The following is a 23806-nucleotide window of genomic DNA, read 5'->3' as shown; positions in this document are numbered from 1 at the left end:
ACAGACCCCTGCATTTTGATTTACCAAAAAATTTCCAAGATGTACTTTTGACATTTTACGTCCAACACCAAAATACGTAATTAATTGTAGTGTGCCATTAAGATTTAATATAATAAAATTATTTGTTATGTTTAAAGCAAGTTTCTAAGTCTCATTTCTATAGTCTATTTTAATTCGGGGCTCCTGTGGGTCAGAGAAAACCTGGTATAGTCAGAGAATTTTATTTTAAATTTATAAAATAGGGAAATTTGCAATTTTTTTAAAAAAAATGTGGAAAAATCCTATACTATACCTGGAAAATAACCAGTCTTAAAATTGTCAGTAACAGTAATCAGTTAGTGAGATTCAAGTTAAATGATTCCAATATCTATTACAATAATTTTATAAAATTCCTATTTTTAGAGAAACTTTTCCATCCTTCCGTTCACATTCTATTGTATATTCTTGCCCACAAAATCTAATATTTGACATTTCAATAAAATAAAAAAAATCAGACTTTTCTGATGAAAAATTTTATGGTATAGATAAAATATGGTATGGATTTCAATGCATACAATTCAGTTCATCACAATTCAACGCTTTCAATTCCATCACATGTTAATATTGGTGGCAACGACATAGCAGATAGAGGGCAGTGAGGAAGATATACCCGCTGAGTCATCGCTTACTTATCAGGAACTTTACTCCAATGAAAAATACAGACAAAAATCAATCTGGCAAACTCCACCTCAGCACCAATGGTACACTGCAACATCTCCTGTCACCCTTCTGGGAATCAATTGGGATCAAAGCTCCCAGACTGCCATGGCCAGATTCTCAACTGGTCATCTAAAATGTCTAACATTCAAACGTGGCACAAAAATTTACCCGACTTGTAAAAAATGCTGTATCCAACTAGCCTCGCTGAAACATATACTTGATTGTGTCGGACTGTCTGGGGTGGACTTAATTTCTGATCCCCTTCTCGTCATTGACTTTCTGGCTGTCAACAACTTTTTGGAGTTGATCTGACTGATGTCAGATCTATGAGGATAAGCAACAACATGGATTTCAGTTAAAAACATTAATTTTTGAAATAATCATTTTAGTTATAAGTAGTTTAATATAAGAGTAAAAGGTGTATATTTTTGTTGATTGATTTTTTGTATATATATACAGTTGCAGTTAATGTCTAGATAAAGAATAAACTTTTTGTTTGAATTATCTTATTTTCTGTTTTCTATTGTATGTTTTTAATTTTTTTAAAAAAAGTATCCTTAATTAATTATAAAGAGGGTGTGCCACTATTGCTACTGGTATTGTTTATTTTCAGAGATTTTATTTGTCCTACTCATTTAAAAGTATTTCAAAATATGTAAGTGTATAGCATTTATTTCCTTTTAAAATTATTTATCTAATTTTATGTTAGAATGCACTGAATTTTTGTTTTCTGTTTAAAACTCAGCAGTGCTGAATAAGTAGTTATTTGCTAGCTATATAGTTTCTAAATCTTTTTATTCTTTAATAAATTTATATGAACAAAAATGGAATGTAGATTAAAAATTTTAGAGCTTGTGAGTTTTTAGTTTAAACATGAAATGAAAGATAAAAACTTTTTTTTATCCTGTAATGTAATTTTTAATTAATATCAATCATGTTTCTTGATTGTAAAGCAACCTTCACTATAATTTATGTTTATCTCTTTAATCAGGCTGCTATGCTAACTGTTGTTGGAAACATATTAATTTTTAATCATTTAGTTTTTCAGTTATAAGTTCAAAACTATTTTGTTAACTGTAAAATGTAATGTAATTCCAAATATTTTTTTGATCATATCTTTTAAATTCAAATATAATGTAAATGAATAAAAAAAATGCTTAACTTGTTACTCTTAAATTATTAAAAATATATCTTTAATCTGATTTTAAAATCTTTCAATTTTTTAAAACTGTTTTGTCTTATTCTTGATACATTTCTGTCACACCTTTTAATTCACCTTTTTTTTTATTTACAAAATATCTTTTTTAATTGCTTATAATGAGAATAGAAAGATGATCAAGTTAGCCAATTTTTTATTAACGCATTATTTACCTTGTTATTTGTTGGTGTCAAAAGAAAATAATTATTTTTTGTCACATCATTAACATGAAGAGCATCACTTAATAAACTTCTATCACCACTGAAATTCCTCCCACGTCTTACAAAAGTAGTGTGTTCTATATTTTTTGTTTTAAGTGTAACACAAATGCAATTCTTTTCTCAGTTTTTTTTTAGTCCGCTGATAAAAATTGATTTTTAAAACCTTTTTTTCTTAATCCCAGAGAAGAATTTATATTAATTTAACAAAATTTAGTATAATAGATAGTTCATAAGAATTGAGGAATGTTCAAGATGTTATCAGTATTTTCTGTCATTGGTTACTTTATGTGTGGTTAAAAAAAGTGCTTTTTAGCTTTGTTAATTCAATTTGTTATACTTACTGGAATAGAGAGATTTTAACCATTTTATATTTAGCTAAAATTTACTAAGAAGTTCTAGAGCCTGTAGAATTTCCCATTTTAGTTGCCTTATGTTCTTTCTTTAAGGACTAGGTCAATATAATGCACATTTTTTATGGATGTGTGTAAGCATCCTTCTGTACTCAACTTTTCTTTTTTAAACTTGCTAATTTATATTTGGAAATTAAATTTAATAATTAAAACCTCTTTAATTTTTCATCAGTAGACTCAGTAAGTTTAATAATTTGTAGGTTATTAAACTTGTTAATTGATATTTTTACATTAAATTTAATTATTAAAATTCCTTTAATTTCTTCTTAGTAGCCACATGTCCTTATTCTTACATGCATTTGTAAATTAACCTTGAATGTAACATTTTTGGAACTGTTAATCATGTCAAAGTATTGTATGTTGTGTCTTTATGATAATTTCTTAGTATCCTCTGTTATTACTAATTTTCTTACATACAAAGATACAACTTATTACTTATACTTATTTATTTGCAATTTTTTTGCGTTCTTAGAAACCTTATTGAATTTACTTGAGCCTTGCTAACGAAAAAGTACCATTTAAGTAATAATTTGAGTTTTTTCCTTCTAGAAAATATGTATCTAGAAATAATTGTTTTATTTTAAAAAATGTACTTATTAATTTTTTTTCAAAAAAAAAAAACAGAAACTTATATTTTTATTAAAATTTCAACATAATAGAATTATTGGCAGTGTTCATAAAATTGATTTTTATCTTAAGTGTACATGTGTAATTTTCTTTTAATTATATCAAAATTATCTTTGTTTCAATTCTACCAGACATTTTAATTGAACTAAAAAATCAATTGTAATTTAAAAAATAAGGGAAAATTGTTTTTTTGTATATGGAAATTGTGTGTTTAGACTGAATTTAATATTAAGAATTGAAGAGTTTATAAAAAAAATTCAATGTTAAGTTATTAAATTAGGCTGTATAAGTTGTTAATTACGAAAAGCAATATTTTATTGCAAATCATTATTATATGTATATCATCAGTTAACTGATTGTTTTATTTATTTATTTTTGTTTAGAAAAATTATCAAAAAGTTTTTAATAATTTATTCAGAAAGTTGAATAATTTATTCAGCTGATCTTCCAAGTTTTTTTTAGGGTTTTAATAATTCTTTATTTTTTATTATTTGATAATCATAAGTAGGGTTGCAAGTTTGTCGCGGCACGAATTTTCGCGACCGTTTCCGCGAAATTGAAAGGTTTTTTCAAAAATTCGCGAATTTTTTGAAATTGCGCGATTTGAACGAAAGTTATTCAATTCGCGCGATTTAAATGAAAATTATTCACAATTTGAAGTTATTTTTTAATACCATTTCATCTTTCGTCACTGACAATGCGTCTTACATGAACAAAGCATGGGAAAAAAGTTTGAAAGCAGTTTTCTTGAATGCTGTTCATGTGACTTGCAATGCACATCTTTTAAATCTCCTAGGAGAAATATGGCAAAATCAATTTGAAAAAGTGAATTCTTTTATTGTGCATTTAAAGCGTGCATTCACTGCATGTCCTTCACGTAAGGGTCGATTTCGAGCCTTTTTAGTTGAAAAGGGTAAAAACGCCGCTCTACCACCGGTTCCTGTACAAACCAGATGGAATAGCTGGTTTAAGGCAGCTTTGTTTCACGTAAATTACTTAGCTGAATATGCAGAGTTCTTCGATAAAGAGCAACAAAATAGCAGTAGTTCTTTGATCAGCACGATTTCCGAAGAATGTTGTAACGCAGAATTGAGTGAAGATTCAAGAGAGATTGAAAAATATGCATCTTTAATTTTGAATCTATTAAATTTATATGAAAAACAAAGAATAAGTTTGCATGTTATTTTTAATGAAATGTCTGATCTTGCTGAAGATTTAAAAAGCAAATCTATAACCTGCCAGCACTTGAAATCTAAAAAAGCTTTAAAATCATGCCAGGAAAAAATTCAGGCATACTTTTTTGAAGGCAATATTACAACACACAGATTTCGTCAACCAGCATCAAGCTTTTTTAAAGCATGCAGAGCTTTTGATCCTAGTCAATTCAAATACTTAGATGTTTTCCAAGAAGATGATAGTTCTTTTATTTTTAACTCTATCCCCATGTTTGAGGATGAAGAAGAGTTGAAGAACGAATTTAATGCTTACAAAGCGACAGTTAATGAACTACACGTTGAAAGTAGACAATTAATTCAGTTTTGGAAATCGAAGATGGAACGCTATCCAAAACTGTCTAAAGTGGCAATTCGATGTTTGTCAGTACCAACTAATAGCGTGGATGCCGAACGATCTTTTTCAAAATACAAAAATGTATTGAGTGATGAAAGGAGAAACATTAGCGAGAATAACCTAACCATGTATAATATTTTGTATCAAAATTCTGTACATTTAAGTAACGGCATTAATATTGCTTAAAAATAAAATTTTGTAACTTTTTAATGTTTTTTATTATTTTTAAATTTATTTTCGGTGTAAATATCAGTGCATATGTTATCCGCGAAAATTTCGCGAATTTTTAAAACTTTTGCGCGAATCACCCGCGAATTTATGTCTTTTTTTCCCGCGACAAACTTGCAACCCTAATCATAAGCCATTAATCATTATTTTGTTTGCTTTTTATTATTTATGTGATCTACATATATTTCTTTAAATTGAAATTTTACATAAATAATGTTTTAATATATATTTCTTTTATATTTAATGTGCATGTAATAAATATTTCTTTTTTCTAGTTAGCTGCTTGTTGTTGTCTTTTTCTCTCTGGAAAAGTTGAAGAAACACCTAAAAGAGCCAAAGACATCATTAGAACTGCAAAAGAAATACTTACAGAAACGGAATTTAAAGAATTAGGTGAAAATCCTAAGGTAATGTTTCGGAAATGTTTTTCAAATAGCTAACTAGGCAGTTGACAGTAATGCTCATTGTATGTATTGTGTAATGACTTAGAAACATTTTTCATCAGCATCATCACTGGCATAACAGACCAGGGGGGGACCTGGCTTTTTCTAGAACATTTCTCCCTTTTTGGTTCTATTTGTTGCAAAGTCTTGCCACCACTTTGCAATTTTTTTTCATATGCGGATTACACCCCTGTGACCGTATTTTTTAATGCTTTCTGTCATAAAACTCTCTAGCTCTAATATCTTTTTGCAAGATGTTTTTAATGGTATCAAATATATGTGTTACTGATTTAAAATAACAGAAATGCTGTGTTTACAAAAAAAAAACTTTATTTTTTTAAATTTAATATGTAGTTTCTTTTATTCAAATATTGTGAGATAAAATAATATTGATGACGAAATCTCTTTAAGAAGGGATTACTAAAATGCGTGTTTTGTTTTGAGAGTCCGAAGTTACAATAAATAATGTTATATTAAAAATATCGGATTTTAAAGACTAAGTGGAAATTAATAGCAATAACTGCTATAAAATGGATATAATCATTGTTTTAAAAAGTAAATACTCAAATGAGTGATTCGAATTTCTCATATTGTCTGAAATGTATCGGAAAGTTTAAAAGCCATGTGAAAATCAAAGTGATTATTTAAATGGGAGATTCAAATTTTATGTGTAGAAATAAAATGAACCGATAAGCGGAATTTTAAAAACCCTGAGGAAATCGTTAGCACTAGCAATTAATGCCTGAATTTGCTGGTTTTCAGAGCTTTACTAGCAATAATTGTCAAAAAAGCAATGAAATCGTCACATTAAAAGTAAATAGGCGTTGTAAAATTGTGTAAAAAAACATCAAGATTTTATTTTTTAAAGAAAAAATTTGAAAATTTATATCAATAATTATTGAAAGAACGATTGCAACACATCATGGATTAACAATGATATTGACGCAAACCAAGTGTATCCAAGAGTAATTTATGGAATCTGCAATTATAACTTAGCATGCCATAATAATATCGGTATTTCGGTAAACAAAAATGTCAATAATAATAACTGAGCTATGTAAGACATTAAGATTTTTTTAAAAAACTAAAGATTCATAGTAATAATTAGACAAAAAAGATATAATCAAAATACCTTATATATTTATGATGGAATTGGCGTAAGCTGTGAGCGATAGTTTTAGGGAAGATTCAAATTTGTGTTAGAAAGTTTCATGTGTGTAATATATTAAAAATATTGGATCGATTTTACTTCAACCAAATTTGTAACCATATCCCTGCTCAGTCTAGTGTGAACTATCTTTTAGGCTTTCGCGATTTCAGCTTTTTTTTTTATGTATATTATTTATTTGTAATCCTAGCTGAAGCCAGTCATTAATGTACTTTTTTTATTTTCTAATGAGAATAGAAAAATCACGAGCATTCCTATCACCTTTTGAACGAAATTTTGCATAAAAAAATGTGAAAATTTATGCAAAAAAGAAAACCAAAATTCTTTAGTTTTCAAAAGAAAAATCTTTCAGCAAGAACCCTGTAACGTTTTGTGACAGTTTTGCCGTGATTATGCCACAGGGACCTACACAGTTATATATTTGGGAGTTCTGAGGTTCCACATTGACAGAATCGAAACTAAAAACGCTCCGTGAATCAATATTGCAAAAAAGATGGCCTTATCTGAAAAAGTCCAGTTTTTATTAAAAAGATTATCTTTAATTTATAAAAACAAGCCAGCCTTTATTGTCTATTCATACACAGAATTAAAGCAAAAAGTCTGAAAAAAATCATAAAAAAGCACTTAAATTTGCAATAACTTTTGAATAATTTGAAATTTCAAAACTATATTTGCATTAAGTTCCCAAATGGCTCATTTCAGCTTGTCAAATTTAATTTCATAGTTGCATTTCAGTGAGCTACAAATCTTCAGTGAGCAAAAAAACTCTGTATTTATTTCATAAACAAATATGGCCCGTTTAGCCTACCGAGTTTTAATTCTGAAGTTGTAATCCTGTGACCTGTTGAACTGATTGTCTGATGTTTTTTCCTACAAGTTTAATGGTTAATAATTCTCGAATTAGTTATCAAATTTTAAATTTTTTTTCTTCCATTGTACAGTACATTTTTGTTCCCTAAACATTTTTCGACTTGTGTGGTTTGTAATTTCAAGTTTTTAAGATTTATAGTTTTTGCACAACAACACAAAATGTAATGTTAGATTGAATACTCAAAACAATGCCAGCAGCCCTTACAATATTTTAATATGGAGAGATAATTAAAGCAAAAATGCTACGCAATTTATAGGAACAGTTCACTTTTTTTTCTTCATTAATACGTAGTTTATTCAGGGATGAGATTCTTCCGCGGATTCGCGGATTTCCGCTTTTTCTCAGATTTTTCCATTTTTTCCACTAATTTCCGCTGAAATTGTTATTTGCACAAGTTAAAATATTTTATGAGGAATTTAATTTTCCGCGGAGCGAAATTATTGAAGTCCTCATTCCTTCATCTGAAGTTTCTCTAAAAATCATTTCCTTGGGATAAAACTGGTTGAACTTTATACAGGGATGAGATTTTTTTCGCTTTTGTCTCTCGAATTTCAGCCTTNTCATCCCTGTTTATTGCTGAGTTTGTTTCTGCCCTTTGATGCCAACACAAGAGAAGAAACTTCATTGGTTTTGTGGTCACATAAAAGCATTTTAAATAATAATCAATAATTTTTAACATATGTGTGCATTTTATTAAATTTTATTCATTTTCTTTTATCAAACCATAATAAAAATTTCTGTCATTTTTCAGTTTATTTTACTTTTTATTCTTGATTAAATTTTTTAAGTATANTTTTTTTTTTTTATTTTTTTTTTTTTTTTTTTTTTTTTTAAGAAAACAAATTCACATTTGTTTGATTATTATTACACTGTAATGAAAATCCATTTAAATATTTATTATTTCCATGCTATATTGTTATTCACATAAAGTTTTGTTCTTTTTAGGGAGATATGATGAAGTTAGAAAATGTTTTACTCAAGTCTATTCAGTTTAATTTTAATGTTGCCCATCCATACAACTGTATACTAAAATATGCTAAACGTTTAAAAGGTATTACTCGAATTTTTTTTAAAAAAATTGTCTCTTATTTTATGTAAAATAATTCATTCCAACAAAGTGCATTTTAAAATCTTTGAAATTACTATTCTAATAATGTTTATAAATAACTTTGCAATTTAGGAGGGAAAATCTTTCATTTGTTTTGTTTGAATATTTAAAGCCTCTGAAATAATTACCATTAAATTGAGTAGACATTATAGAAGCCCAAGAATTTATATTTGTATTTATTTGTTTTTTAGAATAAGTAGAGTTAACATAATTGTTCATTTTCAACTCAATTGTTTAATAGTTTTATGTTTTTTTTTCTTTTTTTTTTTTTTTTTTTTTTTTTTTTTTTGTTTTTTTTTACATTTTACCAAAATAATTTTATATGTTTAGAAGTTTAATGTAATTTCGAACTTAAACAGAGCTTAGTTTATTTCATTTTACTTTTGCTTTTTTCACTTTGTTAGAAATTCAACTCTCAGATAAGCTCTTAAAAGTCTCAGATAAGCTCTTAAAAGTAGCATTTTGAGCTTTAGTGTTGAGTAGCATTTGAGTAAGTTTAAGGGCCTATTTTCTAAAGTAATTGGATCAAGTGTTCCCTAGGAACTTTATATAGTGAGCTTCATTCCTGATTGCAGTAAAATAACTGCTCTCTTAAAACTTGAGTAACAATTTGGTCAAAAGTAATGTTTCAGTTTTTAGTATTTTTTCGATTCAATAAAAAGTTGTGAAAATTTTGAATAAAAATAGTTTCCTGCATCCATAAACTAAATATATTAAATAAATTATTCAATTTACTTGACTGCATCAACAGCAGGAAGAAAAATGCAAGATTCAGCAGTTTTTAAAGAAAAAAGAATAATAAAAAAAGTTCTTAGTAAATTAAATATTAATTTAAATTATTGATATTTTTAATTTTGTACTAAATGTCAATAAAAAATTTTAATATTTAAAACTTAAAATTTTATTCAAATGTCAGAAAACAAATCTGTAGCTGCAATTTGAAGTATAAAGTAATTATTATTTAGATGGTTAAAAAATATATTTCTTTGGATTGTTCTAGAATATTTTTCATTTTATTCTTTAAATTTGTATGCTTATTACTTTTTATATCCTAGTTATGAAAGAATAAGGTTTTGTTTTCCTAATTTTTGCAGCATATTATAAGCAGTATTTTGAAATTAATTTAACCAGTTGATAATGCAAATTATAAGACTGTTTAATTTCGTGCTAAAGGTAACACTCTTCTTACTAAAATCAACATATTTTAATGATTGTCATCAAAGGAAGTAAAGTAATTTTTAACAACCTTTTTACTATCCCATTAATTTTATATTCCGAGAAACATTTGAAAAATTATTTAAACTCTATGTACAAATTACGTAATCTGTTAAATTATTTTGTACAAATTCAAATATCGGATGCTTTTCTGGTAGATTTCTTTTTATTATGTCACAATTAAAAGTGCATTTTTAATGCATCGCATACTTCTTCCCTTTTGCACTTTTTTAATTTGAATGTTTTTTAAGACAATTTAAATTATTCTAATTTAGTGAATGGAATGTATGTATACTTAGAGGATTTCAGTGTAAAAATCAGAACTCTCCAAGAAGTGTTTTTTCTTTTTTTTTCAATTTGAATTTTTTATTTGAGAATTTAGGCAATCAAGTTGAGATGTGGAAATTTATTTAATATTCTAAGTTGTAAAAAGATTGAGTATACTTAAATTTACACTTCATTTGGACTTAAAAATTTTTTTTTTATCAATGTTACAAATTGGTGGATAAATTAATTTTTATCCGTTCCTCTGCTTTATATATTCATTGTTGATTGTACCTGCAAATAACATTGAAAATGAAAAGACAAAATTATTTATCATAAACATTTGCTCTAAATGAGACATTTTCTGCAAATTTTATATAAAGGTATGAGATATCTTCGGTGGGGATCTAGATTTGTGATAATAGGTCAACTATATGAGCTTTGAAAAAAAAATTTGTGAATCATTATAAAGTTATCTCATTTAATAAGTATGTATTAAATGAGATTGAAATGCATAATCTATTTATATTATTATTTGTTACAGAAAAGAAAAAGTGATTCATTTTTTCTTATACTTGTTTTGCTTTTTTCCAGTTAGAGATTATATTTGTGTAAAATTAATGATAATCTATTAATAATATCTCATTAATAATATTCCCTAAATTCATTGCATTAGTAATTTTTTTAAAACCTCTGAAATATGTTGTTTTCGTGGATACTGAATAAAGGAAAAATTCTTCACTTGTACCTCATTTCTTTCTCTGGTATTTGCTTTCAGACAATAAAACCAAATCAATGATATAAAAATGGATTTAATTCATAAGCAATTTTGTTATAGCTGATCTTTGTTTTGCCATGAAAAATATTCAGTCTTTTTGTATGTTTGCTAGTCAGTATTGTTGAAAATGGTATAAATGCATATTTTGAAAACATTTTTTGATTTATTATATTACATTAAAATATTTATGAATGAGGAATGCTAAGTATATGTGATATGTATAAATCAAACTTGTGATGACTTGTGAAGTTTGGCACATAGCCAACTTTTTGCTCATTTTTTTATGACTATTCATGCTGTCTATTGTTGTTTTTTTCTGTGTTATACCAATCCCATGTATGTTTTTAGAATTTTGTGAATAATCAACATTTAAATCCATTTTAATTAATTAGATCTCCTTGGAATTAGTAATTAGATCTCCTCATAAATATTTAATTTCTACAATATATTTTTTACCTTATTTATTTTAAGGAAGAAAAGAAGATTTAGAAAAATTGGTTCAGAGTGCTTGGATATTTGTAAACGACAGGTTAGTTACAATATTGCTCTAAATATGTATTTTTATTAAATGAAAACATAATTTTATTCAAACTTAATTTTTTTTATTTTAAATATTCTGTAATAGTTTGTGCACAACGATTTGCATTCAGTGGCAGCCAGAAGTAATTGCTGTCGCATCTCTTCATTTAGCATCAAAAATAAACAGATTTGAAATAGATGATTGGGAAAATCGCAAAATAAACCAATGTTATTGGTGGGAGGCCTATGCTGAAGGATTTTCAATAAAGATGATAGAAGGTAACTTTTTTTATACCTTTTACAGTGCACAAAATAAAAAATGGATGATCTACAGATTTTCACGTTCTAGAACTCAATCTTAAAGGTCCGAAGGGGTTATCTCAAATATGCTAATAAATGGGTCCAGGGGATATTTTGTTAAATATTACTTAACCAATGTCATTTCTATAATGAACTAATTATAAGTGTGAAATAATTTCACTTACCTTGAGCCGGTTCTTTGGAAATATATTTTTATTAATAACATAGACGGCACGAAACACTTAAGAAAACAGGGAAGAATATGTAACAACAAGAGTTCATGGGTCTCTGGTCCCACGCAAACATTCATCAACGCCACCAGCGGAATATTTCTTAATTATCATTAAATTACAACATATTTTAAGTTACAAACTTGGACACAAAACTAACTTTTGTGAATAAACATACCTTTTATATGACAGATATGAATTTCCGACCAAAGTATAGCTGCTACCAATAGAATGTTTTGTGAATATAACTTTTTATTTAATACTCAAAAAATTTTGAGTTGTGAGGTACACAATTCTTTATATCATTTTAAAAAATGACAAAACACAAAATTTGGGCAAAGCTGGTCAAATAGTTCCTGAGAAATCAAAATTTTAAAACTCAACTCTTTCAAAATTTCTTGGCTGCTATTTGACCGATTTTGCACAAATTTTGTATGTTTGCCATTTAAAATTCCATTCTTTGAAACGATGTAAAATATTTTCATTTTCAATTGCAGTACAAAAGTTTTTCAACTATTATTAAATGAAATTTAAGAAATTAATATTTACTAAAAGTTATATTTTCCATTGCTTTAACGAAATGAATTCTATGATTTTGTGCAATTTTTTTGTTGATTCCCTTAACCCCTTAACGATTGGTTAATTTTGAAGAAAACAGCCATAAAAGTGCCTATTTTTTTGGCTTTTGTATTTGTATTACGTATTTGATTAGTGCTGAAATCTAGTTTAAAATAAACTAACTATCTACAATTACCTTAAAAAATATCCTGGTACTGCTATCTGGTGTGTAAAATGAGAAATAAAATGTTTTACGGGCAAAAGAAATGAATTAGTTTTATTCTTATTGGCACTTTACTACTGAACACTCCAGCCCTAAAACATCACGGGAGCAAGAAATAGCGGGTGAAAACTCACCCCGTCATTTTCATGGGAGTGAGAAGGAAGGGGTTAAAAGGATTTTGTGATATGGTGAAATACGCAAAAAGTAAAATGAACATTAAGGGGTCTAAACTGTGAGTCGCTGTCATGACCAAACTATTAAGATTATATTTCAGCGATTCTGTTTATCCCTGGTATCTTGGAGATCAGAAATCTGAATCTGTTTGGAAAAAAGGTGTGTTTACTCAGAGAGAGTACATTTTTATGTGTGATTTCATAAATTTCTATCTATCAAAAATTTTGAAAAAATTCCAGAATGAAATTTATTAGGGTTTTGATTGCTGACAGAATTAAAATTTTATTGCTTTAAAAGGCATTAATTCTAAGATGTGTTCTTTTACTTTAAAATAAAAAAGGAACTTGTTAATACCGGCAGTGGACAAAATAATGGAGACACTTCTGTGCTTATACATTTTTTCATATTTCTCAGGAAAAAATTAAATAATATTTTATAACTTCAGAAGTGTTTAGTTTATGCAATTTCTCATGCTAACCAATAAACTTAAAAGCTTTTTAAAGGTTTGAGGGACTGAAAATAGATTACAAACAGAAAATATTGTTTTTAAACACTACGTCAGAAAATGTATCTATAAATTTTTAACTTGTAATTATTTAGGTCATTAAATGTAATAATTGCACAAAATTTTGTATATGTAACTTAAATATTTATGGAGATTTTTATTTACAAATTTTTTGTCCTAGATTTATTTGCTGTAACTTTAAAAAAACTTGATAAAATTAAACATCATTTTTAGAGCAATTTAAAATTAATTACAAAATTTTTACTTTAAAATTTGAAAATAATTCATTGAAAACTGTGCAATATATACATAAGTAGTTATTTGATACTGTGCATGTGCAGAAAAAATTAACACTTTTTTTGCATAATTTTGTAGTAAATTGTATTTTGCAACTAATGAAAAAAGTCTGATTTTAATATCTTAAAAATTAAAAAAATTTCAAACTATTTTCTCAGTAGTTCTTGCATTTTTTGAAAGAAACTCAAAATGATATTTTCTATCATAAGATAAAATTATATAACGAATGATAATACCTCATAATGTTCATGCACCGAAATGTGATTGTACAAGGAAAGAAAACATGCAGAAGTAATAGAAAATCTCGAAAGCTACCTAGGAAATGGCTTTAAACTTTTTAAATATTTAAGATATTCAAATCGGACTTCTTTTTATTAGTTGCCGAATACAATTCTCTACAAAACTAAGAAAAAGCAAACAATTTATTTTTACTCATGTCTTGCACAGTTTACACATGAATTTAAAATTTGGGGAAAATAATTTTGTTACTTATTTTGAATTGCTCCAAAAATTCTGTTGAATTTTTTTTAAGTTATAGCAAAAAAATGTCCATATTGCCATACATATTTAGCTACCTTTAAGAAATTCTCTGTAATTATTACATTTGATGACCATAATAATTGTTACTAGTTACAAATTTATTGCTATATTTTTTTGGCATAGGGTGTTTAAAAACGCTATTTTCGGTATGTAATAATAAAAGCTTTGGTAAATGTAATAATAAGCTGATATAATAAGCTTATAATAGCTTATGAAAATAATTATTTCCCCAAAAATATTTTTTTATATATATATTAAGCTCTATTCTTTTCTTCATTTAGGCATATGTCATGAACTTTTAGACATGTATACATCTGGGTTTGATTCATCGCAAGAAGCTGTAAGAGAAGCAGTAAGTTAGAGAGACCCAATTCCTAGTATATTTTCCATGTAATTAATTGGAAAACAGTGTATCAAGGAAAAATGCCCCACATTTACAAATTGACCAAAGAGTTAAAGTTAACAAAGAATTTTTTAGTGAGATTTGAATGCGAAACAGTACCCAGTATAATAAATAACTTATTGCTTTTTATTATACTGCCGTGCGAACGAAAAATCAACGTAAGCAACAAAAAGTTTAGATACATATTTCGCATCTCTGTACAATAAACTTCATGTTGCAAAAAAAAAAAAATACAGTAGGGAACCGATTATCCGGAACGATCGGGACCNACTTCATGTTGCAAAAAAAAAAAATATTCAAAAATGAGTTTTGCTTTTTCATTTTTCTGAAATTCTATGTTAGCGTTCATAACATTTGCAATAGAATCAAAAAAATTGTCGAGCTACTTTTCTCGGAATCTATCGAGAGTTACTTACATTGTTTGTCAATTGCACTGCAGTATTATTATAAGGTCATTTATAATATATATTAGGTTGGTGCGTATAAAATGTCGAATTTTCTTTATATATGAAAGTTTGATTCCCTGTTTACGTCTCATTTTGATATAATCATTGCCATAGCTACTTTGCGAAGAAGAAGATTTTTTCATTTAGTATTCCATTTTGTTACTTGTTTTTAAATTTGTTAGGATATGAATTGAACTGATATTCGTCACGGTTGCCACTCCACAGTCAGAACAGGGAAAACCTGGAAAATACAAGAAATTTAAAAATCTCCTGAAATAACAGGGAGAATGCAGAGAATTTTGATTTTTTTCTTTACAAACTGGGGAAATACAGGGAATTCTGTTTCTTATTTTTGTCTTTTAAAAAATGGTGACCACTCAAGGCTTAATCTATGGGATATCTGACCATGATATTTCAGCTATACTAAACTATTTCATTTATGATAGCATTATTTAAGTATGTTCAGCTGTTTTTCCAGTCATTAAAACTAATAAATATAGTTAGCCCAATATATCTCACACAAGAGCACATCATTTGTTGCTTCCTCTTAATATAGTGTTTATAATATGTACAGGGAAAACACAGGGAATTTTTTTTCCAGATCTGAGTGGCAACCCTGTTATGTAAGTAGGAATGTTGCTGCGAGCAATAATGCTGCAAAAGCTGCTTGCAATATAAACCAGGCATTGGGAGAGAATACTGTTAGCCATCAAAAATTGCTTCATTGGTTTGATAAATTTTGGTCAGATGATTTCTCCTTACAAAATTGTTCTCCAAACATTGGTGGAAACAAATTTACCTGAATATAAAAAGAAGTATACTTCTAGAACAAAAATTGACCATACAACAGTATTGTAAAACTTTTTTAAAACCAACATGTTGAAAAGTACTAATCCAAAACAATGATCTGTAGCATACGTCAAACAACAGAATTAAAATATGAAATTTCAAAGCACTCTGCTTACTCACTGAACCTTTCTCCTACTAACTTATCAGTAGAAAAACGAAGACAGTCTGAAAAATTCCGTGTCAGAGTTTATTGATTCTAAAAACTGGAAGGTATGTATTAAAATATTCTTGAAAAAAGTATACTGCAGCAAAAGTATTGATTAAATAAACAACTTTTAGAATAGACATGCAGTTTTATATGTTCACTTAAAAATTCGACATTTTATGCATACCTAATAATAACACTATTGTTTTATAATTATGTTGAAATGTATTTATTTTATTTTTTTGTACTTTTTTCTTTTTTGATATGTTGTGGCTGAAAACATAAACTTATTTAGGTTTTTTAAAATTTGTAAGATGATTATTTAAAACTTATTAGTTTTTGGACAACTTTAGAATTTAACCCTTTGCTTACAACGTTTAGCATGATATTACAACAAGTGGAGCCTGTCATTGGCCCACTTGTTGGCTAAATGTGATTCTGTTAATAACAAGATAAAACAATGAGTAAAAAAACTACAGAAACTTAAATTATTAAAAAATCAATACTTTTTACTTTAAAAAACAATGTTATTTGTATTTTGAATACATTGGGTATTCGTAAAGTGTAATTAAAACACAATCGTTAAATTCAGCTACCCAATTTATAATAATGTGATATTTATTTGGTTATATATTTCTGTTCATTATTTAACTGCAAAATTTTATGTAATAAATTCAAAATCTTGAAAAAAATTAGTTGAATACTATAAAGAAACACCAGTTTTTTCTGTCATTGTTATTAACTGCTTGTTGAAGGAAGGTACATCTTTTCTGGGATTCACAGTTTTATTTATTCTACAATATTTTGTCTTAAGATGAATAAATATTCATGTGTTTTACACCAGTTTAGAATTCTTCAAATCTTTTGTTTATAAGCTGTCTAAGTAAATGCACCTAAAAAGCATGCCAAGTGAAAAACTGTTAGTTAGTTTTCATTTAGTTTAAAAACATTTCTATAATCAAAATAATTTCTTCATATTTCATTTTTAAGTAAACAAGTTTTAGAATTGTGTATGAAAAGCACGATGGGATTGGAAGCACGATCAATGTCAAAATTGTCTGTCATTGTGGAATAATTGTCGACATATCGTTGATAAAAAGGGAACTTTAATAAGTCAAAGAGTTTCCCCTCAAAGTAGTGCACGTACAGGTCACTTAAAAAGAGGATAAGAGAATTACCCGTTGCTAATCTAACAATTGTTTGGTAAAATTTGTAGTTAAAAGTGATGGTGTACTGTTTTAAGCTAATGCAAGTAAGATTGACTTGAAATCAACATAAGTTGAAATTGATTTACATTTGAAAGCACTTATTACAAGAACAAAGGGTCAGAGAAATGAATTCTTTAACCTTCCAGCACAGGTGCTCAGCAATTTTACATGAGCGTGCATGTTCTATTTTATAAAGACAGCTGTTATTTTACCTTCTTTGGCATGGAAAACTACATAAATAATACTGATTATTAATAATAAATTTGTCAAGAAATAAAAAACTAACCTTATTGTTTCAAAATACAAATGATGTCATATTCTAATATTTTTAAGTGCTTGTATTAGCAGGTAGAAAAGCAATACTGTATTTTATTAAAGATGATTTAAAATTTATTAGTTAATAACAATATTTTAAAATTGAAGATACTTTTAATATTCATCAAAGGAAAAAAAACAACTTTGGTTGGAAAAATCTAAGTTTAACATAAGTTTAACTTATTTCTACAAACAATTTTACTTTTAGGAAATAAAAGAAAACAAACGACTAGTTACAAAGACTAATTTTAAACTAATTCCAATTTTAATTCTTTTATTTATTTTTAAAAATTAGAAATAAGAGAAAATAATGGAATAGTAATAATACAGAGTAGAATTGCCTAATAATAAAAAAAAATAGAATTCTGAAAAGATTTCTCAGTGTTTCAAGTTCACATTGCATTCCATGCAAATAACTTCGATATCCAAATGACATTTGCATGGGTATCTATAGCATATCTTGTATTTCATTAATGCTGAGAATTTTTGTTTTTCGGACACACAAACCGCACATTCCTTGTTTACATGTGGATTGTTTTATCATTAGATGAAAATAAAGGAACAGGAAACCAGGGCTCAAAAAACCGCTCGTCCTCGGCGGTCAAAAATTCCACACGGACAACAAATTTCTCGAATACAGCGTCCGTAAATCATTGGCTTGATTGTGGAACTGGCAAGCGTCATATTTGATTCATTTAAAAACAACAGTACCATCAGATAAATTTACATCATAATTGACAGATAACTTAACCTTTGTTATTTAAATTATTTCATCAAAGAAATAAATTATTTCATAATAGAAATACTAGGTTTTACTATTAGTAACCTAGTATTTCTTTTATTACTGTATAATGTAATCCTAGTAACTACTAATTCATTGTGCAATTTATATAAATGTTTGTAATAAATAAGAGAAAATTATATTTTTATTTATTTAGAAGCGACGGATTAGTTTCAAAGAGGATGCGTACATTGTTGGGCAAGCCGTCCTCGGGGACGGGTAAAATTTCTGAGTTTTTTCGAGCCCTGCAGGAAACCACGTAGCACAAAACCATTATTAAAAATAAAAATTGTCTCGTGATCTGTTGGCACATTTCATGATGTGGGTAAAGGGTTGAAAGAAATAATAGAAATGACCATTAGCAACCCATCTGCAGTATGCGAAAAGTGCAATAAAAACTGAATTTTTCATACAATTTGCGCTAACGCACATGCTGGAAGGTTAATTCAGAGTTAGTCAAACTTTCACAAAATAATTTAGTTACATAGAAAGGAAAAAGCATACAATATATTTTTTGGAATTTTCTCTACTTTTAGTTAGTAATTTTACAAACAAATCAAAAGTACTTTCGTCAATTTATAGCATTAATGATTTCTAAGCTGTAAGAACTAATGATATAAAAACATTTTGATAGCAAATGCAAGTTTAATGAAATGGCATCACATACCTGTTAATATAAAAATATATATTAAATTTATATCTTTTTATATTTATTTTATTACTCTTGAAAGGTTATAATATCTTTTATTATACTACTGAAAATCTATTAAAAATTAAAATTTTTGCTAAATGTTTTAAATCTTACTCTTTTTAAGAGAATGGATGTTATTGAATCATGATCTGAGGATTAGTGGTTACATCATCAAAAGTTACAATAATTTGAATGATTGTAACTTATACTAAAATGTTATATTTTTCTCCAGCACTTACACAAAATATTTTTCTATCATTACACATAATGACACTCATATATATTATAAAATCCTTGAGTCCAGCAGTCATTTTGTTCACTCTTTTTATTTAATTGCTTAAAAAATCTGATATTAATATATATTTTCATTTTTAAAAATATATTTTGCTACATATAAAAAGGGAATGTAAAAAAAAATTCCCATACGTAACAAAAGTGTATCTCACAATTTTATTGGAAATTTTCTAAACAAAAGTAAGAGAATTTTATTTTTTGATATTGAGTTAAATTTAATTTAAATAACAAAGAAATATTTCTTCTGATTAAGAAATACTGATGTCATGAAACAAATTTATGTATAACAAATAATTTGTTAAGCGTGAAGAATAATTTTTATTAGTACCATATTAAAATCACTTTCTACTTATTCATGGTGTGTAGCATTTTTAAAAAGTGCTTATTTTCGATTTTTTTTTATAAGCCCCTAAGGGTGCTTTTTTTATTGGGTGTTTCTTAAATAGTGCTTAATTTTCCCTTTTCGAACATGAGATTTTTTCTTCACCATGTCTATTTTCGCCTTGTATTATACAAAAGCGTGGTTTTTCACATTGTTCTATTCAATGTTTTTACAATTCATTCAAACACAATAAATACAATTTGGCGTACCGTCGGTTCGCAGCATATGAAAGAGCCAATCATTTCACATGTTTGCTGAAATACTCATGGGCCGGCATGTGCATATACTGAGATGGGTTCTGTGAGATTCTTGCACTCTCATGTGCAACTCTGCTGCATTTTGCAAAATATTCTCAATTTCAGGCTTCATTTTCCACCCTCTGAAATTGAACCAAAAAATCTCTCTATATTTTTATGATGGCTAATATATATATTCAGGAAAAGAGTTCTATGTCGGAAATAAGTTATTTTATCATGATCATATTAAGTCTGAAAATTATTTTGTTTATTGTATATAGTGCTGAAAAATATTTTTAGTGCTTGAAAAGTACTTAAAAGGTGTTTATTTTTCTTTGAAAAGATTTGGCTATGAACCCTGTTATTTATTTATAAATCTTTTATCCCTAGCTTAGCAGCCCATGGTTTTATCCCACCTGGCTTAGATAAGTTCAATTACCAAACATGGAAGGTTATATCCTGCATAAGGATTATTGCCTCATCTTACACAAACAAGTCCCTTTCTTACAGCTCTGTGAGCTGGTGATCAACTAGAAATTAGGATTGAAACCAGGTCATAACACCATTTTCGTTCAGCCAATTGGTTTTACACAACACAACTGTACAAGTTTTTAGGTAAAAGCATTAATTCAGTAACTATGTTATTTTACCTTAGCAGAATTAAAAATTTTTACTTTGCATTATTGGTAACTAATGCTATAATTATAAATTATTCTTGTTTATCACATAGACCCTTTAATGATCTACATTTAAATGCATGAAAATTTTCATTTTTAAATTTTTGTATATTTTATCTAGTTGTAAATATAAATCATGCAAGGTGAACACTAAGTCATTTGATCTATGTTATAAAGTCTGAGTAAATTTTATATTTTAACTACATAATACAATTGTAAAGATAATTTTAAAAAAAGTAATTTTCAGAATTATTCCTTTATATGTATTCATTGCATCTATTTTTTCCTACACATAATCATGGTTCCTTGCATTGCATGTAATTATGTTTATGTTGCTAACTACAATTTATTGCATAAACCTTTTTTTCTTCTCTTTTTTTTTTTAGGAAACAGGTAGTAATGACAAATCAGAAACCAATACTGTCTGCTGTGTTGAGTCTGAAACTTTTGAGAATGAAAATTTTGAAACAGAAACTTTAGGTTTTGTAAACGAATTACAAAATAAACATGGAGATGAAACCATTGATTCAATTCTTAACATTGATGTTCCATCTAGGGAAAGAAAAATTCCTTCCAATTACAATAATATATTGTACAAGCCAACTACTGCAACTTCTTCTTTAAAGCTAAATGAGGATGTATGGAATATTTTAAAGAAAATTCAAGTAACTGACACAACTCCTGCGAACATTGTTTTACAACAAAACATACTTTCTACTTCCTGCTACTACAACATGTCTTTATTGAATTCAAAAGATATAGATTCTAAATTGGGTAGATCAAATAATAATTCCTATAATACAACTGATCTCCCTGTTTCTCAAAGCAACACCAACCACACGATTTGTAACAACAGTAACAGTTTCTCATACAATCCATTACCATCATTAAAACATTCAGTTTCAATTCAAGAATTTGATTTGAAATCAAATAAACTATGCGTTCTTCCGACATCAGATACACCAATGTTTTCGAAAGCTTCATACCAGAATGTTATAAAAGAAATTAATAACAGTAATATGCATCTCAGGCCTTTATTACCTAATAAGCTACATCCTGCTTTGTCTATTCACAGAGCTAATAATTTGTTTCCTTTTCGTAATTCGAATGTAATTCCTCCTGATCTTCCCATTGATCGCAATAGTAGTTTAGCTTTCTCTAACTACTCCTTACTCCAAACTGTTACAATACCACAACACGAACATAGTGATGAAAAACTACCGCCATCAAGTGTGTCACAACCATTTTGCCTTCCTCAGAACTTGCACTCAGTGTCTAACACAGTTTTTCAAAATGAAGATTTTGCTTGGGAGGAAAATAATTTAAATAAAAGTGATTTCAATGCACCGTCTGCATCAACAGAGGTATTATATTCACAAAAAGAAATTTCCTATTTACCAGAAGATCCTCCACGGCTCGAAGAAGAATCTCCTTATATGGAAGGTCCAGCTTATTTACCAGAGGAAGCATCTTATTTGCAGAATAGGCCATCTTATTTACTTGAAAAGCTTACTCATTCACCAGTGGTTCCAGCTTTTTTATCAACGCCCCCTTCTGGTTCTCCAAAAGGACTATCTTATAAGGCAGCTGGATCATCATTTCAATTTGCAATTCCAAAAGTCAGAAACAAAAAATTCAAAACAAAACGAAATTTTTCTAAGGTTAGACCACATGTGTATCATCAAAAACTTCAGCCCTGAACTTTTTGCATTATGTTGATGAAGAAATGTTTATTGCTTAAACTTCCAAATATTTTTTGAAACTCTTATTTCCATGCTTACTATGTGCATGTACAGTGCACACAAAAAAGGACTATCCTGTATAACTATTGATCTAATGAATAGATTTTCACTTTCTGGGACTCTATGGTTCAAGAGGGTGACTTTAAATATGCTAATTCATTAGTGTAAATGATATTTTAAGTTACGGAATCTGACACAAAATCGTATTTTTTCTGAATAAACATTACTTTTTTTAGATGGATTCTGATTTTTGACCCTCAAAATATAGGTGAAGCGGCATTTTGGGTCAGGGGAGTAATCCAAAGTTGGAACCTCTTAATGTTAATTTTACTTATTGCATACTTTGTACATTTCGAACTTTTTAAGCGAATTGAATATTTTTTGCTCAAAATTATGAAATTCGCTTATCCATAGATAATTTCCATTAAAAGAATTAATTATTGTTAATATTTCTTATTTTATTTAATAATAGTCTGAAAATTTTGAATTGTTAAGTATACCAATTTTTACACCATTTTAAAGTATCTAATTTTGTGTGAAATAATACGAAATTTGAGCTAAATTAGTTGAACAATTCCTGAGAAATCTAATTTTAAATATATGACTTTTTGTAAATTAGATTTCTCTGACACTATTCTACCAATTTTGCTCAAATTTTGTATTTTGCCCTGTAAAATTACATATTTAAAATGACGTAAAAAAAAATGTTATCCTTTACAATTCAAAATTTTGTACACTTATTAAATAAAAAATATTTACTAAAATTTATTTTTGCGTGGAATTATCTTTGGATAAGCGGATTTTATAATCGCATGCAAAATTTTAATTCGCTTAAAAAGTTCTTTAGATCTGGTAAAATATGCAAAAAGTAAAATTAACATTAAGGGGTCCAAACTTAGGACAGCTCTCCCGACCAAACTTTTGGGACCATATTTCCCAGATTGCAGCTACCCCCTCTATTTTGGATCTCAAAGTACTGAAGGTATGTTTATTCACATAAATTATGTTTTTGTGTCTGATTTTGTAACTTATAATAACGCTATTACTAAATTATATTAATGCTAATTAATTTAATTAGCATATTTGAGGTCACCCCCCTCGAGCTATTAAGATTTAGTCCTAAAACGTGAGGATCCCATCATAGGAACAAAAATAATTCAAGATGGTCCTTTTTTTGGCGCATCATATTCCATTAAATTTCTACTTTCACGTTTGTATACATAGAAAAAAGATATTTTCTTGTGAGAAATTAATTTTTAGTTTTTGTTGAAACAAAATTTGTTTATTAAATGAGTACGAATTGGTTTCCTTGAACTGTCTTTTACCCTTAATTTTAATATTGCATTTTGTACCACTTTTTAACCACTATTGAAACCCAAGTTTCTAGATATTAAATTGTTGAATTAAATACATTTAATTCGTGGATGCATTTAAGGATAGGAAATCAAAACCAGTGTGAAAAAAACAGCAGAGTGTTGCTAAATGATAATTT

The 23806-nt window shown here is 27.6% G+C and overlaps 1 protein-coding gene across 3 annotated transcripts in view; it reads left to right on the top strand.

Moving 5' to 3' along the window:
- Positions 1–23619, top strand: part of LOC107450740 (uncharacterized) — a 29262-nt gene extending 5643 nt beyond the window's left edge. For 2 of the 3 annotated variants that reach the window (XM_016066619.3, XM_016066620.3), the window contains exons 3-9: positions 1273–1354; positions 5228–5359; positions 8380–8485; positions 11271–11328; positions 11425–11597; positions 14427–14497; positions 20959–23619. In XM_016066619.3, coding sequence (XP_015922105.2) covers positions 1273–1354; positions 5228–5359; positions 8380–8485; positions 11271–11328; positions 11425–11597; positions 14427–14497; positions 20959–22272 — 1936 coding nt within the window. In that variant the 3' untranslated portion in view covers positions 22273–23619. The remainder of the gene's footprint in view (positions 1–1272; positions 1355–5227; positions 5360–8379; positions 8486–11270; positions 11329–11424; positions 11598–14426; positions 14498–20958) is intronic. The other variant, XM_016066621.3, reaches the window with a different exon arrangement.
- The last annotated feature ends 187 nt before the right edge of the window (positions 23620–23806 follow it).

This window comes from Parasteatoda tepidariorum, chromosome 8, assembly GCF_043381705.1.
Source record: "Parasteatoda tepidariorum isolate YZ-2023 chromosome 8, CAS_Ptep_4.0, whole genome shotgun sequence".
In the NCBI taxonomy this organism is placed as follows: Eukaryota; Metazoa; Arthropoda; class Arachnida; order Araneae; family Theridiidae; genus Parasteatoda; species Parasteatoda tepidariorum.
The sequence above is the reverse complement of the archived record's forward strand: the minus strand, read 5'-3'. Positions and strand labels throughout refer to the sequence as shown.